The 21,339-nt window shown below is 36.3% G+C and overlaps 3 protein-coding genes across 6 annotated transcripts in view; 2 read left to right on the plus strand and 1 right to left on the minus strand.

Moving 5' to 3' along the window:
- LOC113674771 (tyrosine-protein phosphatase non-receptor type 13) overlaps window positions 1-8,158 on the minus strand; it is a 41,478-nt gene extending 33,320 nt beyond the window's left edge. For 2 of the 3 annotated variants that reach the window (XM_089197591.1, XM_089197590.1), the window contains exons 1-10: window positions 7,956-8,158; window positions 4,832-4,941; window positions 3,388-3,544; window positions 2,593-2,688; window positions 2,316-2,401; window positions 2,039-2,104; window positions 1,443-1,535; window positions 1,213-1,299; window positions 593-664; window positions 61-247 (exon numbers count right to left, since the gene is read on the minus strand). In XM_089197591.1, coding sequence (XP_089053717.1) covers window positions 61-247; window positions 593-664; window positions 1,213-1,299; window positions 1,443-1,535; window positions 2,039-2,104; window positions 2,316-2,401; window positions 2,593-2,688; window positions 3,388-3,520 — 820 coding nt within the window. In that variant the 5' untranslated portion in view covers window positions 3,521-3,544; window positions 4,832-4,941; window positions 7,956-8,158. The remainder of the gene's footprint in view (window positions 1-60; window positions 248-592; window positions 665-1,212; window positions 1,300-1,442; window positions 1,536-2,038; window positions 2,105-2,315; window positions 2,402-2,592; window positions 2,689-3,387; window positions 3,545-4,831; window positions 4,942-7,955) is intronic. The other variant, XM_027191267.2, reaches the window with a different exon arrangement.
- Window positions 8,159-9,556: 1,398 nt separating this feature from the next.
- On the plus strand, window positions 9,557-16,708 carry LOC113674772 (tetraspanin-17). 2 transcript variants are annotated; one of them, XM_027191268.2, is made up of 8 exons: window positions 9,557-9,754; window positions 11,198-11,386; window positions 11,802-11,876; window positions 12,085-12,180; window positions 12,404-12,514; window positions 13,354-13,404; window positions 14,214-14,330; window positions 14,511-16,708. In XM_027191268.2, the coding sequence occupies exons 1-8, from the start codon at window positions 9,683-9,685 to the stop codon at window positions 14,592-14,594; spliced, it is 795 nt and encodes a 264-aa protein (XP_027047069.2). In that variant the 5' UTR covers window positions 9,557-9,682; the 3' UTR covers window positions 14,595-16,708. The 2 variants fall into 2 exon arrangements, with proteins under 2 accessions (XP_027047069.2, XP_089053720.1); XM_089197594.1 differs by lacking the exon at window positions 9,557-9,754 and adding an exon at window positions 10,525-10,579.
- A 1,605-nt stretch (window positions 16,709-18,313) lies between these two features.
- Window positions 18,314-21,254, plus strand: LOC113674849 (histamine H2 receptor). Its single transcript, XM_027191350.2, has one exon. It carries the CDS (start codon window positions 19,957-19,959, stop codon window positions 20,860-20,862), a length of 906 nt encoding a protein of 301 aa, XP_027047151.2. The 5' UTR covers window positions 18,314-19,956; the 3' UTR covers window positions 20,863-21,254.
- The last annotated feature ends 85 nt before the right edge of the window (window positions 21,255-21,339 follow it).

Genomic DNA, 21,339 nt, shown 5'->3' on the forward strand with positions numbered 1-21,339 from the left:
GCATGCTAATTATTACTTACTGTGTCATCCACAGGAGCAAATACTAAATGAAAGACTCACCAAGAACATGAGGAATCCGAGCCTCCCTTTTGTGAGGTATCAGGGCTAATTCAGTTGGTGAGCCTGATCGTCTGAAATTTGATCCCACCAATTCTTCTGAAGTTGACTGGCCTCTTGTGCTGATCCTTGAGGGTGGAGGTGATGGTAGGCTTCTTGGACTGACTTCATCACCAATTGGAGATGGACTCTGAGAATGGACAGGATTTATTAGCAGAGAAAGAAGAGAACAGTCTTATTAAATAGAATACTTGATCATATCAGTGTTAAACTCAACACAAGAAAGGCCTTGCAAGTGGAAGCTTTAAGAACTGGAATGGAATGATGGTTCAGCAAAGAGTTCCTTCCAGCATCTCATCAGATTTCTTTGACAATGAGGGGAAGCACTGTGAATCAGTAATAAAAATACCTTGGCCAAGACTTTTGATCCAGAGTCAGGAGTTCAGAGCACTCACCATTAAGCCACTACTACTTTAGATCTCATGTACAAAAATTGATTTAAAAATGACATTTAATTTAGTTAATAAAGTTATACCTCTCCATTCAAGAATTCAGAGTGATTAATGTGAACTGTTTCTTCTTCAGAACTGTGATCTTCTTCATCATTCTACAAGAGATAAAATTATAATTATTGAATTAAATGTGAACCTTTTACTCCTACAAGCACCTAATTGGTCTTCAATTTTTAGGAGCAATATGTGGGACATGCTTAAAAAGAATGATGTACTAAAAACTGCTTACAGGACCCATGATGCAGCCAAGCTGCAAATTATATTTACTTTGCATTGAGCATTTATCTCTGCATAATTTCTACTGTAAGTTATCACAAAAATAAAGCAAAGCAAAACAAAAAATGAATCACTGCATCAACCTTTACCATCATTTTCAATCAACAGTCAGCCCTGTTTGTTTGTTTATTTTCTTCCCCGTTCTTCTAGGACCCAGCATACAAATATTCAAGAACAAATAATTCTTAGGTCCTCACATAGGACTCCCTTAAATTCCATGGGGCCCATCAAGAACCTTCCAGCTTTTTTTTTTTCCTTTTACTGCATGCAGCAGCTCTAGAAAGTCAAAAGTCTTAAAGGATAATCTCATGTAGCCTAATTCACAGTTTTGTTTTGGTATGGAGAGCATAGAAGAAAGTCTACTTACGTCAGGTACTTCATCACCTAAAACAGCTGCTACCATGGATGCAATGAGGTCATTAAAGTGACGTCTTTTACGATGTGCATGACAAACCTGTCAATGTAGAAAACCATTTTAATTAGAAAAAAAAATTATTTTTTGAGGAATTCAATTCTTAACATTTGGAAATTCAGCAGCATTACTTTTCATACACTGTAAGTAACATCAAAAGAACTCTGACAAGATCATGCACTTACTTCCATAACTTTCACCAGAGAAATTCGTAAGTGAGAACTCTCTTCACACATAGAGAGAAGAACATTCTCTAAAGTCTCACTCAAATTCACAGGCTGCAGACAAAATCAAAAACATCTGATGAGAACTAAAAGGAAATTTATCTGAGGGACAAAAAAAGTTGTTTGTTATATGAAATTAATCTGACAAAAATTTCAAATCAGTTTTACTTTAACTACAAGTACATTTGAGTGGTGAAGTAAAAAAGGCTATTTTTTGTTCCATGATCAACTCAAAATTTTCTCAATCTCACTGCTTACAATAACAACACCCTTTTTGAACAATCAAGCACTGAGTGGGTCAGTATGTAGCTATCAAGCAGGAGCTTGTGATGATTGCTACAAATTTATGTTAATTCTTTGACTCCCATAATCTGATTCATACATGTAGCTCTGCCTCGCAGTTCTAATGAGATTTTTTTTGGTTAAAAAAGGATAATACCCTCCTCCTGTTGAATTTCTCTGTTCTCATCACCTATTTGTTGGATAATGTATTAGCATTGTAGGGAGAGGTTACAGGTTTATCAGTTCTATGAATCAAAGGGTTAACTGTTTCTCACCTTTCCTACTGGGATCTCATACTCAGCTGCATGATACAGTGTCATTCCCAGAGAATAAATACAGATCTGTTAACAATAACAATTTAAAAAATTAAACCAGTAATCTACTTTAGTAAAGTAATTTTCTGATTGGGGAACCTACATGTATCAACTCATCATAAAATTAAACTACAGTGGCAAATCCTATCGAAGGAGCCAAAAGGAAACCTTGAACAAGAAAAATCTAGTCACATAACTACAGTGTACTCTCAAGAATTTTATTCACTCTGACTTATACCTTTTCCAGAGTTCCCTCACTTCCCAAAGGTTTGTCATGTTTTGAGTACATTTCTGGCGCTGTATACGAGCGATTCTTTGATGAAACTGAAACATGAATCACAATCAACCATTATTTACAGTACTATATGTATATTGAAAAACATTATTTCTACTTCAAAAAATTGATTGTGCAAAAAGTCCCTTGTTTTGTGTTTCAAAAGTCTGCAACCTAAACTATAACATTTCTTGAAAGACCTAAACAGTTCTTGAACAGCTCTGAATGGTTTGAAGATTACCTGTGTGTAGTGAAAACTTGACTTTGCCATTATGACAGAGAAGTAAACTTTCAGGTGTGATTGTATAGGTTAGAAGGCCTTTCCTTCTTGCTTTACCTGTAGGTTAAACAAATTCAGCAATCCTGTTTTAACTCATCAATAACAACTGAGTGTGGGCAAGATTCCTGAAGAGTGTAAACATGACCACTGTGTAAATGGCTATCACCACTAAAACCTTCATGGAAAAATTTAAATACCTATACTCATTAATACCATCAACACCTTGTAACTGAAAACTTTGGGGGAAATTGAAACAGTTTTGAGTTTCCAGGAGGTTGAGTTACAGGGAGCACGAGTCACTGGGAGTTATGTACTAATAATTCAAAGCAAGGAAAATAGATTCAGTCTGAGGCTTTTTTTGAGAGAAACATGGGTCAGAGTTTTCCAAAGATTTTATTATCCAGGCAAAGAAAAAAACAGTTAGGGGCAGGAAACAAGTGAGTTCTCAAAGGGCAGAAGCATCTGTTCCACTGCAACTATTCCCCTTAGTTATACTTAAACAGTTTGCACAGTTAACATAATCTGAGCAGAACCGTATTGCCTTCTTAGTAGTTTTTAAACAAACTTTTTGCATACATAAATCAAAATAGAGCAAAGAAAACAATTTACTTCAAATCAAGAAAGATACATTACACCATTTTGTCCTGGCTAAGTACAAGCCCTTCAAAAACTAGAAGACTGGGATAAAGATGGCTGCTGGTTTTTCCGCAGAACACTGCTCAAGAACATCTTTAAAGAAAAAATATCACAGTTTACCTTTGATGAACACATCTTGTAATGCTGCAATAGACTGGGAAAGCAATGCCCACAGCTCTTCTTCACGTAGGGGACCAGCACGGACCACAAGAATTTCATCTAGAGTCACTGAATTTGCAGTAAGAGCTGGCATGGCAGTAAACTCTAACCTAGTATACTGAACATTAAAGAATAGAAGAGCAAATTTATTTTTCTTTTTAAATATTCACATTCTGGTATTTTGCTGACTGAATAATGGTTTTGTTTAAATTACTTGTCAGGCACTTCAACCATTATTTTTTAACTATTTAAATAATATGACCTCAAAGATGACCACAATTTATGAAGATTTATCAAATGATTTTACCCATCAAACTCAAACACACATTAGAAGACCCTTAGTTATATTCAAAGCACACGGTATCTCCAGTCAGTCTATATCTATGGTTCAGTTATTACATGGCCTGTTCTAGGCCCTCAGTTTGGGTAAAGGAGCAAAAAAATCTGATGTTTGCACCCTCTTTCTCTTATCTTCATCTCCATTGACAAGTTAACAGCATTACATAGTTATTACTTATCTCTTGGGTGTAAAACTCAGGCTTATAAGGTGATGGTATTACATCACTATTTTATTCTTAATCTCATCAGAATAAGTGGGAGAACAAGTCATCATTGTCAAACACCCAAAGAGACTAAAATAGGTTCATGACACATTGTGTTCATGTTTCATGTACATGTAGAATGATCAAGTGAGATCATTAAGATATTGGAAAACTCCTTCACTTGTCATAAGAATCTGAGCCACCAAGAGTTATTTTATATAATTTACATGACTTTTCAGTTGCAATGAACTATGTACAATTAACACTTGTAGAAAATTGTCACCAGCTTTTCACTGCAACAAAAAGTTGTACGATTGCATATCATATGAAATTGCAATGGTTTAAATTCAAACTGACAATCACAAATATACCAGATTCAGAAAACAGTGAAGTTACCGAAAGTGAAAATGTGATCATCGCAGTAAATTTTCCAATTTAAGCAATTGGAAAGAAGAAGCCTGAAAAAATCAGGGCTTCAACAGGATTCGAACCCGTGACCTCCGCGATACCGGTGCGATGCTCTACCAACTGAGCTATGAAGCCACACATTGGGAGCGAGGTCAATTTATTGAGTTCATATCTTCCCGTGCAGTGAAATGATATGAAGTTTTTATATGAAATAATTCATATTTGTACTGCGGTTGTAGATGAAAGTGAAAATGTGATCATCGCAGTAAATTTTCCAATTTAAGCAATTGGAAAGAAGAAGCCTGAAAAAAAAATCAGGCCCTGATTTTTTTCAGGCTTCTTCTTTCCAATTGCTTAAATTGGAAAATTTACTGCGATGATTACATTTTCACTTTCATCTACAACCGCAGTACAAATATGAATTATTTCATATAAAAACTTCACAGTGAAGTTACCTTAGACTAAAATGTCTCAATATCAAAAGAAAGTACCCAAGTTTTCTCTCCTTCATCTTCTGGAGGCAACTTTACTATTGATCAGAATTTTTTTCTTCAGGTCCATATCTCTACAAAGGTAATGTAGTACAACCAGTTAGTTTTTCAAGTAATTTAATTATGTACTGGCTGTTTATTCAAACTGTTGAGTACAATCTGTAGAACCTTCCGAAAAATTAATGACACTAAATGCACTCAGGAACCATAGTAGCATACTGTGCAAAAAAGAATTTGTCCGACTGTGCATCTAATTAAACAAGCTGCTCAACCTGCAAACAAAATTAACAAGTAGTGATAAATTTTTGTTATTTCAAGTGAAGTGCTCTATAAAGAGACAATACTATAGCTAGTGACTGTGTGTCACTATCACAACTATTAATGATACTTTCAAATTCAAGTGATTGTTCAATTGCAGATCTTAATCATCACAGAATTAAAAAATTACTGATAAAGGAGCTAAAAGTAATAATTTCAACAGGATTAACCAGAAATTTACTGCTCATTCTCAAAACAATCCAATAACCAGTTTGAATATTACACATTTGCCATTAAAAGTTCTCCACTTTTATGTCTATGGGATACAGTATTCACTTTCAGACAATTTCTCTCAGAGAGCAAAATGGTAAAACCATGATAAACCCTATAATATGATTAAAGCAAATTACAACAAAGGAGGTTAGAGTTGAACATTTCCAAAAACCATTGCAAGGAAAATTGTCGTAAGTCTTTTTGCAACAATCTTATAACAATCTTCTTACTGTCATTGGACAAAATTCAAAGCCAGAGATACAGGGGGAAATAATGTTATTTCACACTCAAACTATTTGACTGTATAACACAATTGATATCTCACTTTGTACTTCAGAATTTCCTTTAATCAGCTTTATCCAAATATCCTTAACAGCACAAAAAATGTTGTATTTAAACTTCCTGCATGACTTAGTATCAGAATTTGAGCTATGAGATTGCCAACTACGTTCACCATGCCTGAAAATAGCATTAGGTAAAACTAAACACATGATATATACCGATAGATACATGTACCTAATGTCAGAAAAGAAGAAATAGAGTATTTCATGTATACCTTCCTCTGAATACTTGGTACATGAACAGGTAAAATAGCCTGATTAACTTACTTCACCAATAGAGAGCTCTCAGCAGCATACAATATAATACTGATCTAGCATGAAACATCTTATCAATATCATGCATTAAAAATATAACTGACATGTGATGTTATCATGCTAAAGAAATAAATGAGTAAGTGTGGTACAATAAGGGAAACGGTTGCAAAAGATCCATGTGCAAGTATCTTTAACGGTAAACCTACCTACTTTCTGTACTTGTAAAAAGGAAATCACACATCTGCAATTGTACCTACTGATGTAATCCTAACATTTTGTGTACCACTATACTATAGACTGCATTTATAAAATGTTCCTATGGATATCACTAATCCTTGAAATCCTTTTTGAAACTGATATTGTCAAAGCCATTGCAAATTCACTATCAAAATGTAAACAAAATAATTGTGGGTACCTGATGTGATATTCACACTTCAATTATTTCATACCTAAGATAATATTACAATGATGACCACTTTGTAAAAAAAAGTAATACTTAACTCTCAGTACTCCAAGTACTTACTAGCATTTCAATTTCCATAACCAACCAACAGCAGTTTCAGCAATAAACTAGATTGATTTCCTAAACCCAACAACTTCTGCCTACATGGAGCACTGAATGGTCAAGTACATTTAACTTTCAGAAAAACAAAACACTCATAGTTGAGCATCAATATACCATAAGCAATATTATGTTTCAGAAATTTCAGGGCCAATTCAGAACGTTAAAAACCACATCATGATGACAGAATTACAGGACCTCTTGAGGACTCAATTGAGTTGATAATGTAGATTGGCCACTGTAAAGAATTTTAAAGCTGATGTATTAGCACTTCATCAGAGAGAGTGAATGTACATCCCTTGAAAAAACAGGCTTAATGGAAGCTGTGTGGCTGAAAGTACAATGACTACAGACTAAAGTTGAAGAAAGAAATTCAGTTTTGGTCAGGTGGTTGGATTCTGGCAATATTCATTGACTGTAATAACAATGATCTGTTATTCTCAAATTAGTAGCTGGCTAAATGGGTGCATTGTAACGAACTACTGCCTTACATTACCCTTAAGCAAAAAGACTCGATATGCAAACTATACAGAAGAGGAAAGAAGATGGCACAAATTTGTAGTGCATCCTGACCACTGACCCTTGGATACAAATACTTACACGACTCTTTACCTAATGTCGCCTCTAAATGGAAACGAATTAATTTTGAGCTTAGCGACTAACTATAAATACACATCTGCACGACAAACGTAAATGGCAAAGCAATTAACATCCTTTAACGATATGCACGGGCTATAATCTAAAACGAAACTGTTTACCCTGTTCTCCTGATTTTTGAATAGTGTGTACACAATGAGTGAATATTTTCGTATTTAGATCATGTTGCGATTTCAACTTCTCTTTCCTTACCAGTTTAAAAATGCATCAGAGCTAGATACTGGGTTTGCTAATATTACCACCAACAGATTACTTGAAAGTGCAAAGAAATATCCTGCTTTCTGATTCCAAAATAACCGCGTATAATAGCTTACTTTTCACCAAGTTTGTTACCATGGGAAAATCAGGGTTTTACTCTGACAACATATTCTTTGCCACAACCTTCAAACGAGCAGAACAAAATGATACTGTTCTTTTTGACATCTTCCTCTCTAATAGTTCAAAGCAAAAGTAACGATAAAATACACCACCTGCAAATGCATATAACTAAAAATGCGGGAATCATTCTTGTAAATAAGTGGATTTCCATTGCATTATTGAAGGCCCAAAATTTTATGGCACGATTAACCTGCCACACTAATTTTTTCAAACTGTGGTCGATTCAGTATAACAAAAATAATTCGGCAATCAATCAGAAGGTTCAGTGCGTTACGTGTACATCATGGTCAAAATCCTTCATATCTGAGCGATCGAAAACGAAACCACAAGAACCTCATAGTAAAAATTTATAACGTACACTCACCGCAACCTGCCAGACAAATGCCGAATCAACCCAAAACGAAAATCTTCCAGTGCACTGTATCACACACTGCAAAACAGGGCTAAAAATCCTTCTGTACTGATGCACCTGGTGCTTAAAATAACTGTCAATCCAATTGAGTTGTTGTAAATTTTCGGTAAAAAACAAGCGGCTATGCAACAGCTCAAAGACAACGATAAATGCTCAACTGTGATTGGACTAAAAAACCCATGTGATCAATTGATTCCACGCCAATGAGTCATGGCGGCTGTTTTGGCTCGTTTTTCAAATGTATTCCGCCAACGCAAGCAGCATAATACCCCGCGGGAAAGATCAAATTTCTTTTCCCAGAACTGTTAAGAAAGCGAAGGACGAAAAGGCAAAGAAAATTTCGACAAGATCGCGCATATCAGAGCTGAATAATAGCACATCACACTCATCGATCACAAGTAAGCGGCCGAAACCGTGGGCTCAGTCACGCGAGGGAGTTTGTCCTCGCTTGGTAGGAGACAAGTTATCAAATTTGGCACACAAAGGTTAACCCTTCCCTTCCCAAATTGCATCAAGAGTGAAATGTTGGCTAAATGTAAAATTGTTTGCCTAATCGTTGAATCAAAAATTTCACTCCGTATCGAGGTCCAGCCGTCCAAACGCATTCTTTAACCCTATTCAATTACCTTCCACGTAATAATTTTTTGAATAAATTCTTTTTCTGTCATTTACCTATGTAAAGAAAACACTACAAATGCATACACAACCTCTAATACGAGCTTCTTATGGGCGTTTAGCAAGTCTACAGGACTTGAGAGAGGCATGGAGCGAAGAACGAAGAGGAGTACTTCGCCCCTTTAATTAAATCGCCTTGAGCTGAGACACTTCTTTCAACTGCAAAGGCTAGAATTAAATAAAGAACTGGTTATCTTAAAAGATAGTAACCGCCATCCAGCAAAACCACGCTCTAGATCTTCAATTAAGAGAATACTCCACTCAAATGTTGGCATTTGTGAAGGGTGAAGAAGGCTTAAAGCTAAGAGGTGAAAAATGCTTATTTACATCAAACAATCCATCTATAAAGAAATCTCGAGATCAGCTAATAATCTAAAACCACGGCTCAAATAATTAGAAATCAGCTTTATATTAACCAGCCCCGAGTTTTTTGACAAAATGGAGCGAACCACTCTCATTTCACTTTTTCTCGGGTAATGCGCATGAATCACCCATTTGGCCTGTGGAATACATCTTTTTTCGAATCCATCATATAAATCTCTTCCGGAAAGAGCATTCTTCCCCCGTAAGGTAAGTATGTTACTAACCCCTTCCCCTCCCCCCCCCCCCCCCCGTCAATCCTCGCCCATGCTAAAATGATCACGACATAGCAGCGCAAAAGAACTGATATTTTATCCAGAGAGCGGGAAACGTACTCAACCACCCTGGTGACATAAGGGAAACGCAAGAGATTATTGCAAAAAACATTAAGATGTTTAGATATTGGATTATGGGAGATTAAGGTAATGTTTTCCATATTTCTAGCTCCTTGATGTCACCTAGCAACATGATGGCCAAATGTTGCGGTGATGTCATCACAGCTGTGGGCGGGCTCTCTGCATTTACCGAGAAGAAACTGGTTACCACTTGTTTCCAAAGTTTCGACCGGGTGTACGCACTAAACGTTTCATCAGACTTCCCTATTTCCTGTATACTGTAAATTTGTGACTTTCACACCATTAACGATGCCTAGGGAAACTACAGAAGTTAGCTGTTGTGTGAAGTATCTTCTCTTCTTTTTCAATGTGTTTTTCTGGGTAAGTTTTTGAAAGAAATGTACACATACTATGAGATTTGTTGACAACGAAAGCGACATGGCTCTTTTGTGAAATTGAATACAAATAAGCCATGCATATTGTTGATTGCTTCGTTTATCGTGTTTTCCATCGTTTTCTATCGTAGAGTTTGTTTTTGCATCAATTGTTTCAAGGAAAGGACAGAACGAGTTATTGAAGCGGCATTTAGGTTATTTTATCAATTTGACACGGAGCTGTATTAGTATGAATCACATAGGACACTACCTAAACCATACTACTAATGCCGCAATTAAGAAAGTATCAAGTTATGTCCCGTTTTGCTTGGTCAGAAACGATTTCTCACCTCATTCAAATAACGTAGAATTAGCCGAGATGGTAGAATGATATGGAAAGTTTACCATTGTTGAGTTAATTTGTGAAAATGTTATTTAATGTTGTTCCAACGAATATTTGCGTTGTCACTTGTGTGTCGGTCAAACTTTAACACGAACAATATTTCTTTCCGGAAAATTTGATAAAAATATGAAATATTTCTCACAATTTTCGCCTTATATCAGCAGTCCTTTTTTTGTTTGTTTTCTCCTTCCCTTAAGAATGATCAGTAAATCTGAGAGTGATCAAATTCCATGCTATGTTGGGACATGTGCATGTGTACAAGTTCTCACTTGTCTCTTGTGATATTTAGAGGTGGATTGAAATTTTCACCTCTTAATATTTATCGTGGCTGTAGCACATGAAATTGTTCATTTGTTTTTTTTTTTCTAGGGTGGTTATAAATTTATCTCTTCTTGAGTCTTTGGTTAGCTTCAACTATCCATTGTGCAGGTCTTTGCATGTCTTTAGTTATCATCCTTGTACTTATAAAAGAGTCCCATGGTTTATTGCCAGCGAAAAAAGAAGCCTGTCCGAGAATTTTGTTCAGATATCTTGTTTTCTTATTGTACAGAAGTTGAGTTTGTCCAAATTTGAATAACTGTCAAACTCTGAACATTCCATGATAAACTTTTGAAGTGTGTTGGATATTGGCCACATTAGATTTCACTTAGGATTATTGTATTGCCAATATTACCATCAGTTAGAATAAAGTTCTGTACTTCAGGGCCCAGTTGTATAAAGGGCAGATAATGCTATTCCGTAGATAAATTGTTATCCAGCAGATAAGTGATAGCAAAAGGTGAAGCATTATTCACAGGATAGAGATTTATCCAGTGGATAGTGATATCTGAACCTTGAACAACAGGGGTCAGAACAACATGTTTTGCATCTTACAGGAAGTGTTGGATGTAGGAGAAATTTGAGTCCCTATGAGGAATCAAACCTTAGACTTTCGGGTTCTATACTCTAAGGTTCCAGTATACAGCCAAAGAAAACTAAAATTTCTACTAACCAAACTACATAAGTTACATTACTTATCTAATAAATTGTTTTTTATCATATATGTAGCTGATTGGAGGCCTTACAACTGGTGTTGGCCTCTATGCACGATTTGAAAAGACCAGATATCAAGGCTTCTTTAATGACATTGTTATGGACCCAGCCTTTGCACTGATCATAACTGGAGGGATCATGTTTATCCTTGGATTCACTGGTTGCATCGGTGCTTTGAGAGAAAATGTTTGCCTTCTGAAGTTTGTAAGCTTATGTTGTCTCCAGTCTGTATCTGCTACAGTGTATTCTAGACATAACTTTTGACACAGGGGAAATTGTGTGTTTATTAAATCAACTAAGCTAGGTTGAGCCTGGCGAACTGAACCATCCTATTCCTATTCTGTCAGTTTTCAGAGCTTCTCAAGTATGGCACCAAATATGGATTTCCGCCATTTATAAGGCATTTTAACTTTTCTTGTTGTCATCCAAGATTTTATTTCTAAGATTTGTCCAGCCACAGTGATGGCCATAGATCCATTATTTACAACTGGCACTTATCATGTATTTAAACAGGTGTCTGTAGTTTAAGTCATTTACTTCAATCTCAGAACATTACGTGTACCTTTCTATGGTAGTACGGTATTAATTCCATCTATTGATCTATATTTTTTCTTTTCAGTTTTCAATTGTCCTGGCAATCATATTCTTCCTTGAATTATCTCTGGGAATTTTTGTCTTTGTGTTTCAAGATAAGGTAAGTTTTGTTTTTTATTTAAGGGGAAGAGAAGGGGATTTAAAAATCACTTTATTCATTCATTTTGTCAGTTTATTTTATTCTAGAGAACAACTACTGTCAACTTCTCGGCATGCATGCAATATTGTGGGTGCCACCAAATTCTTTAAGACAATAACTGCAGAAATTGGTTCCTTGACTGAAGATCAGTTTGTTTGTTGAATTTCAGGTTGAAGGTATTGTAAAGAAGAAAATAGATGAAACCATTGAGAGTTACAGGGACAATGTGGATCTACAGAGTTTTATTGATGGAATTCAACAAGAGGTTTTTGTGATTTTGATCCAATACTCATATTAACAAGTAACATGTAGATATTTATGTTGCTTTTTTTCTTTTTTTTAACAATAATCAGCCAACTTAATGAAGAAAAGCTGTGAGTCATGATTTATTGAAATTGAAATCAGAAGCTTTGATCTATACTCTATAACTAATTAAAAGGCCTCATACAGATTTTGCATGTTCTGAATTTGTTTATTTCGTGTTGCAGTTCAAGTGTTGTGGTGGAGAAACTTACAATGACTGGCAAAGAAACATATACTTTAACTGTTCCTCTCCAGGTGCAGAGGCTTGTGGTGTACCATTTTCATGTTGTCATGAGGTCAGTCATACACAGGTGTACATGCATTTATACAGAGCTTACCTGGTGTTGTCATGAGGTCAATCATACACAGGTGTACATGCATTTATACAGAGCTTACCTCGTGTTGTCATGAGGTCAGTCATACACAGGTGTACATGCATTTATACAGAGCTTACCTTGTGTTGTCATGACATCAGTCATACACAGGTGTACATGCATTTATACAGAGCTTACCTCATGTTGTCATGACATCAGTCATACACAGGTGTACATGCATTTATACAGAGCTTACCTGGTGTTGTCATGACATCAGTCATACACAGGTGTACATGTATTTATACAGAGCTTACCTGGTGTTGTCATGACATCAGTCATACACAGGTGTACATGCATTTAAACAGAGCTTACCTCATGTTGTCATGACATCAGTCATACACAGGTTTACATGCATTTATACAGAGCGTACCATAGTCACATGGAGTACCTATCAAGTTTGTCTCTCTTGTAAGTGAATAAAGTGTCACTGACAACAAGGAGCTCAGTTATAGAACAAAATTTCAGATAGATTTCATGTAGATAATCCATATGGAAATGAAAGCATGAATTGTAACCATAGAGAAACATTTTTTCTCTGTACGTTGACTCCAGGGAAACATTCACCCATGAAAGGTACTAAAAAGAGTTTGGAGGACTTGAATTTTATTGCCATAAGGTATCTATCCAGCCACATTGAAAAGTAGCTCTTCTTTGGGAATTAAATTTCTATCAAATATACTGCCCATCAACAAGGTCAGAGGCTTTTGTTGTATCCACTAAAGTGTACATGTACTTATGTCAAAGAGCTTATTTTCCTACAGGATACCCTAAACACACAGTGTGGATATAAGATCAGAAAACCTATATATACTGTAAGTTAACCCTTTAACCCCCTAAAAGTGACTGGCATCTAATTTCTCCTTACCATATCACCCCTGAATCAAATACTAAGGTTAGGAGAATAAAGGAACTGATCACTAACCAAAGAAGCTCTTGATTGTTATACAAATTCTCCTTGTCAGCACCTTAGGAAATGTTTAGGGAGCTATATGGAGAATATGCATACTGATGTTGGGGTGTAAAAGGTTAATTGTCTTTTTGCTGTCTATCTTGCTTAATGGATGATAGTCTACTAGCTAATAAAAGTAACAAAACTTTATGATATGGGAAGGTGAACTTGTTACAATTTTGAGACAAAAAAGAAAATATAATCTTTTGAATTCCACCCTTGTAGTGGTATTCCAATTCTCTACCACCAATTTGCTTGAAGGAGGATTGTATGCTTTGTCCTGATACAGAATTTTCACTACACTTGTAATTGAAGTATGCAATGTATGTGCCATGAAATGAAACAAATGGTATTGTTAAAGTAATTATGCACTCTGGTTAACAATGGAATTTTCTAATTAAATTTTTGAAACAGTTATGCACATTCTGTGATACTTACTTTATGCCACTGACAACCGTGTCAACTCTATATAATGATCTCAAGCTTTTTTGATTAGGATGCTTTAGTTCCCAGTTATTTTAAAAAGACATTACAAATGCTAAAAAATAAAACATTTAGCCTCATTTTCAGCTCTCATGTCAACATTCGACATCAGTTGAACTGAATGGTGTTATGTTTGGTATGCATCACTAACGAGAAAGATTCCACTAACAGGTCTATTTTTTGATTCAGGATACAGAAAGGAGTAAGGTCATTTACATCAAAGGCTGTATTGCTGCAGTCAGAGACTGGTTTAAGGAGAACTTAATAATAATCGGTGGGATTGCAGTTGGTTTGGCCCTAGTTCAGGTGAGTTCTTTAAAATTGTCTGTTAATTGAGTTGTGGTATGCATTATGGAGCTACAGTACAGACCTGGGAGAAGGAGAACGACTTTGTGCAATCATGTTCACAGCTTTTGCCAAGAATCTTGTATGGAATGTTAGAGCATTGACAAAAGTGTCTAATTTATTTGCACGTTTTTGTCACAGATTATGGGAATTTGTTTTGCAAACAGCCTTATAACAGATATAAAGATGCAGAAGTCCAGATGGGACAGGGACTACTACAACTGAGATACCTCTTTACTTAAAGGGTATAATGCATCATGCAAAAAGCTTTTTCTACATTTTTTACATACGTATGATCTAACTACATGCAGCTTAAATACAATCTGTGAGCTATGCTATTATGAAATGTGTAACTTAGATAATTTCATAGTAGTGAGATAGGTGATGTTGAGGTCTCGGTTTTCAGACTAAAAACCCAGAGCTCTTCTGGGAGCTACATATATTGTTTTGGTATTTTGTTAGTCCAGACTCATTTATAGAAAGATGATATTACAGAACTTATGCAGCAAAAAAGGAAAATTTAATATAAATAACCAAAAAATAGCATATTTTGTTTAATCTGTTGGGTTGTTTGGAACATTCTTATCACTTTTTTTACTGCAAGTTGTGCTTAAAGTAAATGGGTGCCCTGTTTTGTTTTGTTTTGTTTTGTTTTGTTTTGTTTTTTCTTTTTCGAAACAGACATCTTCATCAGGTCAGCCTAACTCTGAGCACATCTTTACTGCATAATCTATGATTTGTTTTGTAGAGCATGTGAAAATTTAGGTATAATATTATGGATGAGAAAGTTCGTTAATTGTGGTGGTTGTTTTTTTGACATTGCCACTCCATAGCAAAGCATTCTCTTTATCATCGGCATGTTTAGTACAGAAAGTCTGCTTATAAAACGTATAGTCACTCTCTCGATAAGGGGTAACACCCCGGGTCAGCTATCTAAGTCAGTTCCTATAAGTGAGACTCGCATTACTTACAGGTAAATATACTGGTGTCCCTTTGCAAATTTTTTTTTTTTTTGCGCGATTGGTTGTAAGCGAAACGTTCGTGTTTTCTCACAAACGGACTGGAGCTTACCAATGTGGACATCGATTCAGTAGGCAAATCAGAACGCGTGACTTGCTAAAGAATACAAGTTGAGTTATTTTTACTGTCTATCAAAAATAGACCTTCTCCTTGTTGTTAGGTTACATACTTGCACTTTATTTTGAATTTCCTTGGTTCATTAAAATCGTTCTGTACTAACTAAGATGAAAGAAGGACTGGTTTGAAGCCAGGTATATTAATAATTTGATGTAGAATAACGAATAATCTAAGAAATGGCAAGGTTAAGGAAGATTGTCGGCTGAGACCGATGGACGAGGAGGCTACTGGCTAGCACACAAAGGAATGGATGATGAAAGGGTAAGAAGTTTGTTATCCAGGCCAGAATTTTGTTGAATACTGCCTGTTGCACTCAGATAGTATTTTTTGTGCGCCGGCGGACAAAAAATTTCTTTCAGTAAGGAGTGCCTCAATTTCCCCTTAATTTTGTGAGAAAATACGGGCTTCAGTAAAGAGATGTCAACCGGAACTTGAAAGTTCTCTTTCCAAGCGCTTTCTTCAGATCTCTTGTCGGTACCGTTTGGTTTTTAAGGCAACAACAAAGACATTTCGGTTGTTTGGTTAATGTCAAAGCGTTCCAGAAATAGTTTCAATCTTCCTTCAGCGTCTTAAAAATGAATTTTTTTGGTTAATTCCTAGAAACATATGTTGTCTTGTGAAATTTCGATTCTACTGATTTTATGCGAATTTTAATGTCTACCAACTACTACATTTACTTTTTTTGGCTTAAGAATGTTGGCTTTATTTCTTGGAAAGCATACAGTATTTAAATCATTATAGTAAGCCTTGTTGAAGAATCAAGGGAAGCATTGTATTCATTAAGTGGGCTTTATTTAGAGTTAAGATTTTCTCAAATATTTTAAACGTGAAAACAAAACGCAACCGAAAAAAGGTCTGTTGGCAGGCCCTCATTGTTTGTGCATTTCCTCGTCCGCGGGAAGGTATGAGGACTTAGCAACAGAAGCCGGCGGGAAGTCTGCAAGGGGTTTAGCTCTGTTAATCATTATTAGAGCCAGACCCCCGTCAAACCTCTCCTCGACTCGTACAGCGCTACTGATGCGGGCCTGCCCGCAAGCTAAATCTGTATGTTCTGTTTCTATTTGAAAAGAAAGTTACAGAAACATTTGTATCCATGCATTGAAGGATAGTTGCATTAGTGCATTTATATAATTTGGCAAGAAATACCAATTTGAAGGCCATTGTACAAAGTACTAATAAAACAAATTTTTTTATATCATTAAGTTCTTTGGAATTATTTCCTTTGCCCTAGCGTCAAGGTATCATGTCAGTTCTCTTTTACCCTTTTTCCAGGCCCCAAGGAGCGGACAAGGGTACAGGCATAGGCGTAGAGTCCTTGTGATTCACCATCCCCTCCCACCCCTCGTTTTCAAGAAAAATTGTTCGCAGTATTAGATAACTGGAAGCGAGCTGGCGGTCTCGAATACGTGATCTCTGTTAGTGTCAGATTTTTATATGGACCTGGTATGTTCGTGGTCTACCTAACGGGGTGTTCCATATGTCACCATCTTTAGATTTATCTCTTACAGTCGAACCTGTGGGTGACCGCTTAAACCATCGAATAAGGTGTATATATTTGACTCATTGGTTCAAAAAGAATCGCGTAAGTCACCTTTTAACGCTGGACCAAGGCTCAATGGTATCACTTAACTGACTTTAACATCCAATACGCGCGGATAATTTGTTTCTTGCGTGGTATTTTCCCGAGTCTCGTAAGGGCGAGACAAAATACAAGCAACGAGCAAAATGTCCGCTTGTATTATACGTTAAAACATCATGATAAGGGATTTATTATTGAATTTTTTTATTATTTTTTTAGAATGTTGGCCTTATCTGAACATGCGTGAAAGAGCAAAATAACACAAACAGAACCATTGAAGTGTTCCTATGACGAACGAAATAATCTGACGCGCTTAAAAGTGCTTTGCTTAAAGGGCGGAAAAAGGATCAAAATTTGGATCTTTAAGTGTTGCAATTTTGGTCTTGCACTTCCCGTCCGTATTTTTGCCCTTTACTAAAGTGGAATACGGTCGTATAATTTGCGCATTCCGTTGCCCCTGACATGATGAAATGACGTCATTGGGGAAAACTAAAGTGCGATTTAATCGCGACCTTGGTTGGGAAGTTCGTCAAGCTACTTGTTATCACTGGAAAACCTAGTCTGATGGTTGTGGTTGATAGCACAACTGTTTGTAAGTAGCCAAGCTTTAGTCCTCTGTCTTTTTTAACACGTTAACAACTGAAAATTACTTAACTAACATCACTCTACATTACATAACATTTCATGATGCAAAGTATATTCAGAAAGGTCGCAACATTTAAGAGTATCATTGTAAACAGTCAATAGTTTACACTGTACTCAAATTTCTTTTACAATTAACACTGCATCGAAGGGTCGTGAAAATTTCTTGGCCAGTCAGGGTGGACTGCCTGATTATACCCTTACGTTAAAATCTGGCCAGTAAAATAACTTAAGTGCCGGAACTGTGACTTCGTATCAGAATTTTTTGACGTACCTGTAATATTTGCTCTGTGATTCACTTGAGAGACCTACTGATACAAGACGTAATGGACATTTTTTTTGGTGCTTTTTTTTTTTATTTAATCAACTTGAAGCAAGATCGAGTCCTTCCGCAAGGGACAATCGTTTTCCTTTTAAAGGGGCGTCACCATTAACCAATGCTTATCTATGGATAAGTAAGCTTTGGTTTAAAATTATTTCAGAAAAACACGATTTCAACATTGCTTGATCTATATTTTCTTTTGTGCATGAATGGTAGTGGTATTTCGGGGAAAAGAAAACACACAAACAAAAACTGTATTAGCAATAATATTGCGGAAATTCGTTTTAAACTACAGCATGTACAGGAAAATGAGATAAGGTTAAGCTGCCCTGCTAAGACTGATATCAGATCGAGCTGTGATATGTTAAACCTTTAGGAGTCTATTAGTTTAGAAGAAAGAAACGGTTCTATTTTGGCCCATTTGCAAGTTCATCGTATTGTTCCTCAAAATGGTTCTTAAAGAACGGGGGCTTTTTCAAAAGTACGAAAACCCGGCCAACCCATATAACAGGAAACCACATCGGAAGGCTTTAGATAAGTGTTCCAATAACCGGCCAACTTAAATGATATGGGAATCTCAATGTCTATTTTTGAAGAGGACAAGAAAAGATAGAAGGCATTTTATAGAACAACAAAACACAAATATATTACAAATTAAGTTGATCTTAGTTTTTAAGAAATTAATATTAAAACTTTAGTCAGCTTAAGTTTATGGGAAGTCGACGACAAGAAATCAACCCTTGATAAATAGAAAGAGATAATATAAATAGCTAAGTAGTTGGTTATGGTCGATGTCGTGATTTATTGTCTAACTTTATCGGCTTAAAGCATTTGGTAAATCATACTCAGGTCGAATTAAGTATTTCGAGTCGGTGTGAACAAGAAGTCTTTTAGAACGTACAACATACCATAGAAAAGCAGTCAGCGAAATCGCTTTTAGAACAACGACCGCTCAGGAACCATCAAAAGTCAAGATGTTGTGAAAGATTTGAAATTTACTCAATAAAGTGAAGAAAATTTCAAGAACACCACTCGTTCAAATTGATATAGGACTTAGAGAGACCCACAGTAGCGATTCGTTGCCTATTTAAGTTCCTCAGGCCTGAAAGTTATCCGATTAAGACCCATTTTCCCTAAATTTCGATTGTGAGGCGCAGTTCTCAGTTCGTGCTTGAATGAAACTGTCAAAATTATTCAAAGAATGTTTTTTTTTTTGACAATGATAGGATAATTGTTGGTATTATTTGTGACAGTGGCCTCTGGCATATTTTCGATGCATGTTTGCCCTGGTTTTCTCTCGTATGCAGAGGTTGACGCATTCTAATGTTTCTATATGAAAATTGTACTGCCGCTGACGGAAAGCGCACGCTGTGTCAATTTGTCCTACGCAAGAATTCACTCGTCCAATACAGCAAAAATCTGAAATACCATATCATTCTTATCTGAACAAAGATAACAATAGTCATGTGAACTACGTCAGCACTTCAAACTAATCAAACTTCAATAGTTTGCCAAAGTTATAAATAACCACCTTTTCCGTTGGTCTGTAGTCAGACTTGAGACATACTTACCGACAGAATTTATGAATATTTTGGGTTATCTTATAGCCCAATGGTGCGGAGAGTAACTTTTAACAAACGCAAACCGCACACAAACGCGTAAATTTTAAGGAATACATGAAGTCGTGGTTTAACAGAATTGAAAGAATATATCAAAACTAGTATCGTGAGTGAAGCCTTGAATGCATATCCGACCTAAGGGTACATCCTGCTCTCATTGTGATTAATGACTCTAAATTCAAATTTCGAAAAAATTCAAGACACGCATAAATACTTAGTCATAAATACTCAGAACAGTGACGGACGCATTTCAATCGATCGATATCCTTCCTAAGAAACCGTCTAACAATGTGGTGGTTTTGGCTCTTGGGGTGGCTTCTTACCATAGTCACTGTAATTGGAAACGGAACCGTGATTTGCTTGATCATTGGCATTCGTCGTTTACACAACACAGCTAACTGGTTAGTGCTTGCCCTTGCCTTCGCAGACTTGTTCGTTGGACTTACGTTTTTTCCTTTACTCTTCGCCATGAAGATAGACAGCCTGAACGATCCCGACCACGAAAATGTGGATCCGTTCTTCTTGGTATCTAGGACATTCCTTTATTTCTCGGCTACAAATCTGTTCGTGATGATCGTGGACCGATACTTCGCAATTGTTCATCCATTGAGGTATTTGTCGATAATGTCGCCCAAGGTGATCAAAATTGCTATCACAATGGCGTGGATTTTACCAGTGGCATTATTTACCTTGCCCCATGGCCTACACGTGCGAAATAGATATCTACTTGTTTTTAGAGTTTTTGTCTTCCAAGTTGTTACAGCAATTGTATTTGTATTCGTCGCCTGTCGAATATTCTACATCCTACGCAAGATTTCGGAAAGGAGATCAAAGATTTTTGCCCAACTCCGTTTTAACCACGCGCCAAAATATTCTCCTACTGTGCTTAGATCGAGCAAAGAGAGCAAAGCTGCTGCCAAAATGACAATGGCAATCATGTTTCTCTTTATTATCTGCTACGTCTTCGAGAACTACAAGTGTGTATGCTTTGTGTTCGAGTTATGTGAAACCACAGCATCTCTTGATATAGCCATTGATTTGCTATTTTTGATCAACTCTGCCTCAAACCCAATAGTGTACGCTTTTCTGAAGAGAGATGTAAGAGCTGCCTTTCAGAGTCTGTTGGCGCGTAGGAAAGTTCACGTTCAAAACATTTCAACTGGAAGAGAAATGACTTCAAGCACGCCCAGCTAGATGGAGAAAGAAGAGATGAGTAGAAGCCCTGTAAAAAGATCTTCTCCTATCAACTGAAAAAATACGCTGTCTGACTACAGTCTGTGAGAGATTTCTCAAAAAGACGAACGCTGTTACACCCAAGATCCGATTTGTAAGATTCCAATCAGCTCATTTTCATTGCTTTGTAAATTGTTAAACTAAACAGAGTTCTGGACACGGAGTGTTTCATGGATGATGTATCCATTAATACGTGGAGTCAAATACCAGCAACCTCTGAGAGTTGAAAGGTTAAAAATCCTAAAAACTTGGCCATCACGGTTCATTGAAAGATTAACAGTTTAATATGTACATGTAAAAAATGAATTGATCAATGAACCGATGAACAAATAAATAAACTATTGAAAATGTTACGAAAGTGAAAAACAATCATTCCCAAATCCATCGTTTGCGGAGCAAAATTTCTTTGACCCGAAATTCACGTTTTACGGGCAGAAT

This window comes from Pocillopora damicornis, chromosome 2, assembly GCF_964200805.1.
Source record: "Pocillopora damicornis chromosome 2, jaPocDami1.2, whole genome shotgun sequence".
Classification (NCBI taxonomy): Eukaryota; Metazoa; Cnidaria; class Anthozoa; order Scleractinia; family Pocilloporidae; genus Pocillopora; species Pocillopora damicornis.